Source organism: Musca domestica, unplaced genomic scaffold (genome assembly GCF_030504385.1).
Source record: "Musca domestica strain aabys unplaced genomic scaffold, Musca_domestica.polishedcontigs.V.1.1 15, whole genome shotgun sequence".
In the NCBI taxonomy this organism is placed as follows: domain Eukaryota; kingdom Metazoa; phylum Arthropoda; class Insecta; order Diptera; family Muscidae; genus Musca; species Musca domestica.
This window is the reverse complement of record NW_026712207.1, coordinates 13,317,877-13,330,888: the sequence shown is the minus strand read 5'-3', so window position 1 is coordinate 13,330,888 and position 13,012 is coordinate 13,317,877. Positions and strand designations below refer to the sequence as shown.

The 13,012-nt window shown below is 34.7% G+C and overlaps 1 protein-coding gene and 1 long non-coding RNA gene across 2 annotated transcripts; both read right to left on the bottom strand.

Annotated features, from left to right (window-relative positions):
- Positions 1-2,536: 2,536 nt before the first annotated feature.
- Positions 2,537-3,643, bottom strand: LOC101898276 (uncharacterized). The gene is made up of 4 exons (XM_011296217.3): positions 3,259-3,643; positions 2,999-3,198; positions 2,688-2,936; positions 2,537-2,624 (listed from the first exon to the last, which is right to left on the bottom strand). Exons 1-4 carry the CDS (start codon positions 3,560-3,562, stop codon positions 2,610-2,612), a joined length of 768 nt encoding a protein of 255 aa, XP_011294519.1. The 5' UTR covers positions 3,563-3,643; the 3' UTR covers positions 2,537-2,609.
- Positions 3,644-10,749: 7,106 nt separating this feature from the next.
- LOC131801199 (uncharacterized) lies at positions 10,750-11,138 on the bottom strand. Its single transcript, XR_009341734.1, has 2 exons — positions 11,023-11,138; positions 10,750-10,968 (listed from the first exon to the last, which is right to left on the bottom strand). It is a non-coding gene; the product is annotated as an uncharacterized LOC131801199 (long non-coding RNA).
- Between the last annotated feature and the right edge of the window lie 1,874 nt (positions 11,139-13,012).

The window sequence follows — 13,012 nt, the reverse complement described above, 5'->3', positions numbered from 1 at the left end:
GCGAAATTAACATTCGATTCCATTCCAGACTTGGTACCTCTCAATATTTCCATCAACACAAGATCCGTTATAAAGATGGTAGATATCGGATCATTTCTTTTGTTACCTTCCCCACAAAGGGTTCAAGATTTTGAAAAACAAAACGCTCCAAGAAAACGAAATAAGCATCCAACTCTATTCAAATTTCACATACAAACACAAGATCTGTTGTAAAGATGATGTATATCTGCGAACCCCTTCTGGTACCTCACCCACAAAGGATCACTATTTTCAATACTTTGATCTGTCATAAATTGCGAAACAATTCTTTACAACTTGCTATATCTAAATATATGTCTCCCATCCAGAATTCAGAGATGAATATTGAATTTATGATTTCCCATAAATTGGATATAAATATTCGATTTTCTTGAAATTTTGCCCATTATTTATTATTAGATACAAATGTTCGATCTTCTGATTTCCAATATTTTTATATGTATTAGATGAAGCATGAAAATGGAATACTTCGGTCGACTATACTTGGTACCTCACGCACATGTTAACATTTTCTAAAAATTATCACATGTCTAATGTAAAGTGTAGGAAGTTACCAACCTGTTACCAAGTTGCTGCATATTTATATCGTGTTTATTTACGTCCCATACGAAATAGAAAATATTGGTCTATTCCCTCAGAACCTCAACAGTTTGAATAAGCGTAACAGAAATCAAAATATATTTAAATAATCGAACAATGGCGGAGGGTATATTCTGTCGACAGAACCGATTCGTACAGCAACGAGAGGTATAAGTTTTTTTTTCTATCAAAAACTTTAACTTTCATCAGTTTCAAATTATTATTTGAAAAATTATGTACAATACTGTTGAAAGAGATTGATTTTAATGAATCGCCTAAAAGTATGCCACAAAATAGAAAACTAGTTTAATGTTGAATATCAACATGACTGCCAATGAATTTTATGTTGGGCTGATTATTCTGACTATTAATGTTTCCCATATTCTACGTAATTGTTAAGAAAAATTTTAAAGCCGACAAAAATGTCATAAATGGTTCCAAAGGGCCTTAATATATTATATATATTCTATATATGTATATATATTCTTGATCAGCATGGAATTCTACGTCGATTTATCAATGTCCGTACGTCTGTCTGTCTATTCGTCTGTGGAAATCACTTTAGCATCCGAACGAAATGAAGTAGGTTGATAAAATTTTACTCAAAAGTGTATTATGTCTGCAGGACTTTTGGTATTGAAAATAGACCATGTAGGTCTACGTCTCCGTATAGCCCCCATATAACGGTACCTCCCGATATGCGGTATTTTTAAGATTTTACCGACATTATTTACCGGAATTGTTTCAAATTTCGTATTTGAAGTTCGCAATGGATACTACAGCCTATGAGAGAAAATTGTCTGTGCAGGTCCACGTCTTCGTATAGCCCCCATATAAGGGTACCTCCCGATATTCGGTATTTTGATGATTTTAGAGAATTTATTCACCGGAATTGTTTCCACTTTGGTATTTAAAGTTCATAATGGTTAATACAGCCTAAGACAGAAAATTGTCTTTGCTGGTCCACGTCTTCGTAGAGCCCTCATATAACGGTACCTCCCAATATTCGGTATTTTAATGATTTTATTTACATTTTTTTCACCAGAATTATTTCAAATTTGGTACTTGAAGTTCGTAATGGATACTACAGCCTATGACAGAAAATTGTCTGTGCAGGTCCACGTCTTCGTTAGCCCCCACATAACGGTACCTCCCGATATTCGGTATTTTGTTACCTACGCAGGTTCATGTCGTCGTATAGTCCCTAATATAATAGCTACATTCGGTATTTTTAAGATTTTAACAGAATTTTTAACAGATTTTATTGTTTTTGAGAATTGCCAAATTCGTTCCAAATGGTGGAGGGTATTCAAAGTTCGGCCCGGCCGAACTTACAGCTTTTTACTTGTTTCTATTTAAAAAAATCAAATGTGCGAAAATTGAAAAAATAGGACGACAATTTAACTTTTTTGAATGTATGGATTTTCTTCAAAATACTCTCATGGGGACGTACTAGAAGCAGTGGACTGATATATGTCATCTTTCCCTCTTTGGTATATTGTACAACATTTGAGGGAATTTATGAGATACCAGAAGGAAGGCGATATCCGAGCGAATGGATCGATACTGTTGATTTTCGCAACTAATCTAACACCGCTATCTACGAGATATTAGATTTCTTAAATGTTTATGTGTAAGGTATCAGAAGAAGGAGACGATCGGTGAATTAGTACGTGATTTATGAGAGTGGATTGGAGAGAGGAAGTACCAGGAGGAGTAAAACGACCTTGTTCCCTTTCCATACCTTTCCTAAATCTTTTTCCAATTTTCGTAATTTTTTGTCTTTGAAATTTTTTTCTAAGAAAAAACTATATTTTTGTCGCAAGATTTTTTTTGGATTTTAGGTCATCAACCCAAACTATAGTATCCCAGACATCCCAAAGATAAATCCTATTAAAAAATTTTAAAACCATTTATATAAAAAATCTATCATTTATTGAAAAATATAATTAACTCATTAAAAAAAAACTACTTGCTATACAATATGATGTTTACAAAGGGCCCACCTGCGTGAGAAAAAAAAAATGATATTAAAATATTTTATCTCAAAATCCTCTTACCCTACTCACCATATCCCATTCAAAGAATGGACTCAGAATGACAATGAGAATGAAAGTGAATGCGGCATACGACAAGCCATAGAACAGGATCTGATTGGAGGCGACATAATCCATTTGGGCATAGCGTTTGCCCGAGATGAGACAGGACACAAAACAAATGAACAGCCAAATGCCAAGAATATCATGGAAGGGCGCGAAGTATAGACGCAATTTGGTGTTCGGATACAAATAGGTGAAGATCATGGCAGCAACAATGAACTGTAAGAAGGAGAACTTATTACAAAATTTTTTAAAATCTCAATGAGAACGTCCTCTCCAACCTGAATGAGAAATATGAGAAATACCACCAACGAGGTTACGGTGTGAATTTCAAACCTGTAATAGAAAATGTTGTGCATGTGATACTCAACACACCAGAAACTGGCAACGAACAGCGACAGGGTGATCAAGTGCAGCAGCAAATGTATGTATTTCACGGTTCGGGTGCGTGTCCCAATCAGCAGGCGATAGATTATGATGGCTGAAAGATTTTATAAAAATTTAGATAAATAATTTTTATGTCTCAAAATTGTTGACTCACTAAATCCCATCAGAAGGGTTCCAATGACACACAACAATCCATGATAGCCACCCGCACAGTAACGCTGATCGAGATATTTTTGCGGTTGGAGAACAGCATCGCTATTGTCAGCTACCAAACCCGCTTCATCTGCAGGTGCTGCCGCATCGCCTCCACCACCGCCACCCTCAGGATCTGCACTGCCCGAGAAATAATAGGTGGAATCACAATGTGGCCTATCCAAGATCAGCAGACATAAAGCCACGCCACATGCCACGTAGGGTGTTAAAAGGATTCCTGCCACAACTTGGCTGGAACGAGCCATTTTCAAGGAAATTTGCAATTAATTGTATTTTTTCTCCTTTGAGGGTCTCTGGAGTTTGACAGGAAAAAAAATTAAATATATTTTGAAGTTTCGATAGGGGGAAATATTTTTGAAAATTTCCCAAAATTCTTAAGAATACACTGCGAATTATGAGTGAGTGTCCAATGAAAGAAAAAAATCAACAAAAGAAAAGCCTTTAACAGATCTTCTATAGAGATAAGTTGTTTGTTCTAGAACTGCAAGAATGTAAAAATGTCTACTGCGATAATCGATTTTCCCTTTATGATATCGAAGAAATTTGTATAACTTATAGATTCTTGCAGGTTCTAGGGCGGAGCAATAGTCGTGCAAAGGTTTTCTAAAGGAAAACCACTTAATTAAGGTCTTCTACACAGAGTGAACTTTTGACTGCTGTAGACCGAAAACTAGGGAAGTCGAGTTTTTAAAAAGTCTTCTATAAAAAAATGACTCTTTATGGGTATTCTATAGACAAAGGATATTTTAAAATATTCCATAGAGAAAGGCCTTTTACACGTCCGCTATAAACAGAAGACCTATTAAAAGTCTTCTGTAAATTAAAAACATTAAATTATTTTCTAAAGGAAAACGACTTTTTAGAGCCTTTCTATGGAAACAGTCAATTTAAAATGGTTTCCTGCAATAGACCTTTCTAAATATTTTTTTGAGGATTTTTTCGAAAGAACTTCCATATAATCTTCCTTTTGAATGTCTTCTTTAGAGAAAATATTTGGAAAGGACTTTTATCTCTTACACAGAGAAAATATAGGTGCTGTGTAAAAATAATATTTTTTTCGAGTTTTCTCTTGAGAAAATGCAATTTAAAAGCCTTCTATAGAGGATATACCTTTGAAAGATCTTCTTTACAAAAAACGTATCAGGAATATCTTATACAAATTACTGTTTTTTTAGGAAAAAAAACTTTGAAACAGGCTTCCAAAGAGAAGGTATTCTCTTCGAGAAAAATCCACTTAAAGGCCTCTTATACTGAGAAGACCTTCAAAGGACATCCTAAGGGCACTTCGAAAAGTCTTCTATAAATAGAAAACCTATGAACTTATGAAAAACATAACTCATTTGAAAGGACTTCTTTAGAAAGAACAAGTTAAAAACAGCTAAGTTCGACCTGGCCGTACTTTTAATACCCATCACAATTTTGAAGGTACTTGCAGATTTCAAAAAAAATTCCATAGAAAAATACCACTCAAATGAAACCCCTTATATGGGGGCTATACGAAGTCGTGGCCTTTCACAGGTAATTTTTTCGCATAGGCTACAGCAACGGTTCCGAACTTCAAATACGAAATTCTGTTGAATAATGCCGCCAAAATCATCAAAATACCGAATGTCGGGAGGTATCATTATATGGGGGCTATACGAAGACGTGTACCTGCATAGACAATTTTCAGTCATAGGTTTTAGTACCCATTGCGAACTTCAAATACGAAATTCGAAACATTTCCGGCACAAGATATGGCAAAAATTTTCAAAATGCCGAATATCGTTATATGGGTGCTATATGCAAACGTGGACCGACATGGCCCATTTAAGAACTTAACCTGCCTACTGTGCAAAATTCGTCCCAAAGATAGCGTGATTACAACAGAGAGGCGGACGGACATCGCTAAATCGACTTAGAATTATAGATTGATCAAGAATGTATAAACATTGTGTACTTCGAGGAGTTACAAACGGAATAACAAAGTTAATATTCCGTCCATAGTATGGTGGAGTGTATAAAACCTCTTAAAAGTTTTTTCAAAGAGAAAATACCTCTTGCAGATTGTTTGTAGGTAAAATATCGTTTACAATTGAAACAAGTAAGCAAAGGCTACAGTCGAGCGGGGCCGACCGTTGAATACCCTACAACACTATAATAAACCATACAGTTTATATAGGCGAGATACTCGAAAGAATTCCACAAGATATTGTGACAAATAATAAAAGAAAACCATCAGGTTCCGTTCTCTAATTTTCGAATAATAACAACTTAAACTAATTTACCCATTTCCAATTTATTAAGAAGTTGCACGTAAATGGTCTTCCTAGATCTGGAACCAATATTTCCCAAAGACCTATAATCTCTCAGATGTGGCAAAAGATTAACATTTATTATTGGTTTTTGACTGAAACGCATCTATATGAGACTATATTCTTCAACGAAGTCAGCGTTAACGATAGTCAAACTATTTCACACATTGAATATTTTTGGATGGCCATCCAAAACTGCTTGGCTTTTGTAATGTCCGGTAGCCCCCATTCAAATGTGCGTGAGAATCGGGCGATAATTACGACCTGCAGACAATTTTGCAGTTTTTTGGTCCATTTTAACCCCTAAATATATGGCGATCATCTCCAAAAAGAGTAAGCTTCTATTCTGACCCTCATCTTATCTCCATGCAAAATTTCGTAAGGATCGGGCCATAAATGCGATCTGTATATGATATCCTGATATCCTAACTACTTAGTTTTGTTAGCTGTAAAAATATTACCAAATGTTTAATTCAAAATGAAAATATGCCAAAAATATGACAAAATTGAAAAATTATGAGAAAATTTTACAAAATCCATATTTTCATCTTTAGAGAGATATTTTTATGCGATTTTTTTGGACGTTTTTTCTTTCCTGTCAAGAGGCCATTCTGAATTAATGAGAACTGTGGAAATCAGTTCAGCCGTTCTCGACATATAAGAGATTTTTCAAGCATATCTTCTTTGATAAACGTATATATCGCACATATTTTGCTATATATCCGTTTTATTGGATGTTTACATCAATGTAAAGATCAGAAGTAACCTTGTCATAGCTTTGTGATTTCGCCGGGATTTAAAATATTCGCGGTTTAATGAAAAATTTTGAATTTTTTCAACACAAAAGATATGGTATATTTTACCCGCTAAATATTATCCGATGACCACCCAAATTGGTAGGCCTCTTCCCCGCCCTAAACTCTAGTTACATGCGAAATTCCGCGTCGATTGGTCTATAATTGCGACCTGTATAGCTACTGCAAAATCCGAAATTTTTTCAGTATTTGGTCCATTTCAACCCCTAAACATTTGGCGATCATCTCCAAAAGAAATAGGGTTCTATTCTGACCCCAGACCCACCTCCATTCTAAATTTCGTGAATATCGGGCCATAATTGCGACCTGTAGAGTGATTACAAATTAACATGGACAGACGGACAGACGGACAGACGGACAGACGGACGGACGGACATACATAGCTAGATCGACTCAGCTCGGCGAGCTAGGAAGATCCATATATACTTTCCTATGTGGGAAACCAATATTTCGAGGTGTTACATAATTTTTGGGCCAATCAAACTTATAATACCCCCAACACATAGTGTTGTAGGGTATAAAAACTGCCTTTTACACGTCTTCTACAGAGGATGGACTTTTGAATGGTTTTCTGTAGAATATTACCTTTGAAAGACCTTCTATAAAGAAAAAAAACCGGCTAAAGGGGTTCTATAGGACAAACCCTTGAAAAAGTCTTCCATGGGGGAAGAAACTGTTAACGGTGTTCTCTATGGAAAAATTCATTTAAAGGTCTCCCATAGAGGAAAGGCCATTGAAATGTCTTCTATAGAAAAAGGACATTCGTAAATTGTCTCATAAATAACAGATCTTTGAAAAGTATTCTATAGAGAAAAAACTCTGAAAAGTTTTTCAGATAGGAAATACCTTTGGAAACATGTCTTAAGAGAAAAATCTCTGAGAAATATTCTTTCAAGGAGAGCCAATTTTGAAGGTTTTCTCAAAAGAACAGACCTTAAAAAAAAGAGAATGAGAATTGAAGGGACTCCTTTAAACAGATAATCTTTTCGGGGTGTCCTGCATATGAAAGAGATTTTAAGGCTTTTAGGACTAGGCTAAAGGTAAAAATACATAAAACGACTTTTTACTGGCTCAAGTCATCGGCTGGCATTTTTGTATAGGAACAAAGGAGTTTTAAGTTTGTTCATTTCCGAAGAAGCCAGTCAATAAAAAAAAACGATCTATGTTTTCTTAACTTAAGGGTCTTATATAGGGCAAAAACCTGTTCAAGACAAAATCTGTTAGAAACAGAAGATCTGTCAGGAGACCTCATTAGGGCCTTGGCTCGACAAAAGACCAATTTGAGGTTCTTCTGTTTACGGTAGCTCTATTTAAGGGTATTCTATAGAGACAAGACAATTCTAGAAATGCTTTGAGGAGTTTTTTTCCGAAGTCAGAAGATCAGTTTTAAGTTCCCCATCAATACCTTCTATAGGCAGTATATCCTTTCTGTACTTCTATAGACGGAAAACCCCTTTAAGGATATCGTATGGGCGGAGGACAGACCCTACAGAAAGGCTCTATTATACTCAGAAAAATGTTTTAAGGTTCTTCTATGGAAAGACTACCTCCTTAAGAATATTTCGTGAGAAAACCCATATAAAGGTCTTCTATAGAAAAAGAATACTACAAGGGTTTTTAATGGAGGGAAGTTCCATTTAAGGGTTTTCCACAGTTCGAAGACATTTTGACAATGAGATGTTGTCAAATGAATGATTTTAAAACAAAAATAAATATAAACAAACGATTGCATGACTTTTCCTTCTTGATTCTACCATGGGTAAGCTACAGGCAGGAGGCTCCATTAAGTGCCTTTATCGACGGAAGACCCTATGAGGCTCTTTTAAATGTGGTATATCTTTTTGCTTCTATAGACAGAAAACCCTTTTAGAAAATCATTGTGGAGGTTTTGTTAACACAGAAATCCCCTTTAAATGTTCTTGTATCATCAGAAGATCACTATAAAGCTATCCTGCAGACAAAATTTCCCGTTAAGCGTCTTCTATAGACAGCAGATCTCAGTAGATCTAATTTCAACATCACTTTATGTTGTACTAGTGATAAAAATCCTCTTTGTAGAAATTTTGTACACAGAAAAACTTTGTAGGGTAATCTATGGATAGAGGCCCCATTTAAGGCTCTTCTATCGATAGAAAATCCTTCTATATACTGACTATTTTACAGGCAGACCCTTTTCTAGAATCCCCCTTCGAGTGACTTCTATTAAGAGAAGGAACCTTTAAGGGGGCTTTAAAAAATCTCCCATAAACAGAAAAACATAACGTATCTAGAGGTCTTCTATAGGCTTTTTAAAGTCTTCCATGAGTAAAGAACTTCAAACAGTGGTCTATGGTGAAAAATTCACTTATAGGTCTCCTATAGAGAAAATAGCTATAAGAATATTTCTATGGAAAAAAGGAGCTTCTTCTGCAAAGAAAAAACCTTTGTAAAATCTTCTATAGAGAAATGCCGTTCAAAATGTATTCCACGCAGAAAAAACCCCATAAAAGAACTTCAAACGACAAAATTCCTTTAAACGTCTATTATATTAAAAAAATGCCATTTTGGAGGTCTTCTATAAAGAGAGGAGCCTTCAAAATCTTCTTTTAAGGGGTTTTTTAAAGGACTTCTATGGAGATTAAATTTTAAAAGCATACTAAGGGGATTTTGCGGGTAACAGTTCTCTTTATGTCTTTTATAGTGCGAACAGCTGTTCGAAAACAACATCTGTTCAGGACAGAAGACAATTTTAAGGTCTTCGATATAAAGATACCTCATTAAGCCCACTTTTTTTTGACAGCAGACCCTTTGGACTTTCTAGATAGGAGAACTCTTTAAGGTTTTTCTAAATATGGTAGATCCATGGTACAATGATATCAAGGTAGGGCTATGATACCATATGATTTTAATTTTTTTATTTTCTTGGCTTAATATGCCATCTTTATTTGTTTATGTATGTGTTTTCTTTTCAATAACAAAAATATTGTTCAGAAAATATTCAAATTTGGGTGTTTTCAAAATGTTTATTTCAACGTATGCATCGACAAAATCTAGAGTTTTTGTAGCGAAATAATCCTTTAGAGATATATAATACGTGATTTTGAAAAGATTAATTATTTATTCAAAATAAATGCAACAAGTTTGATTTTTTATTGTTTTGATACTAATTCTGACATTACAAGCCAAACAGGTAACCCTCTATACTTCCAATTTTTTCAAAGTTGGCCTACCTTCTCTTTATTGTACCATGGGTAGATCCTTGTAGGGTCTTCGTTAGACAAAATAACCGTTGAAGATTAATAGCTCTTCTAAATAGAAAAGCTCTTCCACAGACTCTCTCTAAAATGCACAGAAGAATTCTTTAAGGCTGGTATATAAAGAGAATACCGTATAAAGTTTCTTCTGTAAAAAGAGGACTCCATATAAAGGCCTTGTATAAAATAAAGACTCCTTAAAGAATCTTCAAACGAAAACATATTCCCCAAAGTGTTTTTATTATTCGTATAAAAGGGAGAATACCTTTTAATTCTTCTATAGAGGTATTTTACTGTATATATATGTTGAAATAAATGCCAATATTTTAAAAATTTGTAACAGAATATTGTTTATTTCAATTTTTTGTGATTTTTTTGATTTTAAAAATTTAGAAAAAAATGTCAAACGGGGCTGTACCAAAAATTCGATCTTCACAATCTACAGCTGGGGATCGCAATAACGATGCAGCAACTTCTCACAATCTTAACAAGGAATTATTTGAACTGAAGCCCAAACCAAAGCTGTTGTGTATTCCTGAAGATTGTCGAAGGGCTGTGAACGAATTGAGGTAATATATCTTTTTTAATAGCATGAGCTCAAACTTGTCGGTTAAGGACTGATTGAAACGCATGTATTCAGATATTAAGAATATAAAAAAATCATAATTCTACAGACTAAATACTGATAGTTGTCCAGGTCAACAACATGATATTAATAGTTTTTAGGCGAAGGAGACATCTCTTAAAGACGCATAATGCCTCATCTCCTCCGCCTAAAAGTTCCTTACATGAAATTACTCGTGTGAAGATTGTTTATAGTAAAATAACTTAATTTCCTTCTCCTTCCAGAAAAACACAGTCCTTAAATGCCCCCAAGAAGCTGCAACATGCCGAAAAATCCTGGTCTGTTATCTTTGAAGCCAAATAGAAAAATGACAAAAAATATGGCGATTTAAAGCAAATTTTTTATATTAGCAACAAAAAAGAAAACATGATAATTTGGAGGATTTTCCACGATGCCTATATTTGTCTTGCAATCACCTTATAGTCGATATGTTATTTTTAATTATGTGAAGAACTTAAAAAAATAAATAAAATTCCTAACTTTGCATAAAAAACTTAATTACTAAGAGATTTTAAATGGGTATCCATATTTCACTTGCACTTGGAAGCCATTTGACAAATGGAAGCGGTGACCACATACACAGTTAGAGCTTTCAGAAGTTTCCGCTTAACGAAACCCAAACGAAAAATGGACAAATGTAATTTTGAATTTTCCTTGACGGCCTTGATGCGGGAACTAAAAGATCTGCAGCGAAATAGAGAAAATAAGCTTTAAATATAGATTTTTTAAATCATATACCTTGACAATTTTTCAATATCCATTTGAAAAAAAAATTAAAAACAAATATTGAAAATTAAAAATGACATTGATTTCGGATTTGATATTTTTTTAATTGCAAGACATGTTCCAGTACATTTTAAAAGGGTGTTTACAAAGATATTTCAGGTGAATATTCTTCGTTCGATGTAAAGTGGTATATGAGTATAGAAATATTCGAATGTTATCATAGAAACACTTAAGAGTGTATGGAGAATTCTTCACTCAATCGTGTAGCCTAAACTGACGATCTATCTACTAACCAAAATTAGGATGATAGAATTAAAGAATAAGAATATATCTAATCGGCATTTTCTGTAATTTACCTACATTGATAGATAAATGAATATAAATTTTTACAATGAGGTGTTGTCAAAACATTTTTGAAAACTTTATAAACAAATTTTACCTTTTTATACCCTCCACCATACTATGGAGGGTATATTAATTTTGTCATTCCGTTTGATCCTCCTCGAAATACTCATTTCAGACCCAACAAAGTATATATATTCTTGATCAGCGTAAAATTCTAAGACGATTTAGCTATGTCCGTCTGTCTGTGTGTCTGTCTGTCCGTCTGTCTGTCTGTCTGTCTGTTGTAATCACGCTATCTTTCGAACAAATTGAGATAGAAGGCTAAAATTTTGCACACATGTATATTTTGCCAGTAGGCAGGTTAAGTTCGTAAATGAGCCATGTAGGTCCAAGTTATCAATAGCCCCCATATAACGGTACCTCCCGATATTCGGTATTTTGATGATTTTAGCTACATTATAAACAGATTTTTCTTCAAGTTTCGCATTTAAATATTGTAATAACTTATGACAAAAGTTGCCTATGCAGGTCCACGTCGTCGTATAGGCATTCGTCACTTTTAAGATTTTAACAGAATTTTTAACGGATTTTATTTTATTTTTTTTTTTTGGAAATTGCCAAATTTGTACCAAATGGTGGAGGGTATTAAAAGTTCGGCCCGGCCGATCTAGCGATGTCCGTCTGTCTATCTGTCTGTCCGTCTCTCTGTTGTAATCACGCTCTCTGTAATCAACGAATTGAGATAGAAGGCTAAAACTTTGCATACATGCATAGTTTTCCAGTAGGCAGCTCAAATTCGTCGGTCCACGTTATAACGGTACCTCCCGATATTCCGTATTTTAGCGACAGTATTTACCGGAATTATTTCATATTTAAAGCCTATGACAATTTTTTGACGACGTCGACGACTTTGTATAGCCCCCATATAACGCTACCTCCCGATATTCGGTATATTCATGATTTCAACAACATTATTCATCAGAATCGTTTCAAATTTCGTATTGGAAGAAATTAATGAGTACTACAATTCCGTAAACAGGTCCACGTCTTCGTATAGCTCCCATATAACGGTACCTACCGATATTCGATATTTTTTTTAATGATTTTCATTTTACAGCGTTACCTAAAATTCGACGTTTTTCCCCACACAAGTTAAACACATGCATTTACAGGGTGAGATAAAAAAACTGCCACAAAGTCAAACGCCATAATTTTTTTTACATTTTTTTAAAATTTTTTTTTTGGATGAAAGCAAAAAATGTCGGAAATAGCATCAAATTTTATAATAAGTTTCGATTTGTTCGAATTGTTCATCTTTGGCACGAATTATGGCCTTCAAATGGCCAATGAAACCGTCACACGCTGCCCAAATGTTGCTCTGCGGTGTTTTAGTCCATTCCCGACAAAGTGCTTGCTTGAGGTGATCGACACTTTGGTATTTTTTAGTGCAGCCCTTACTTTCCAAAATACTCCCGACACAATAGTCCAACGGATTGGTATCCCGAGATTTTGGTGGCCATTGTGCGCTGGAAATGAAGCGAGGAACCTCATTTTGTAACCATTCTTGGGTGGCGCGGTCTTAGTGCGATGGTGCTGAGTCCTGTTGGAATGTCCAAGGTCTGCGGCCGAAATGTTTGTATGCCCAAGGCTTTAATAC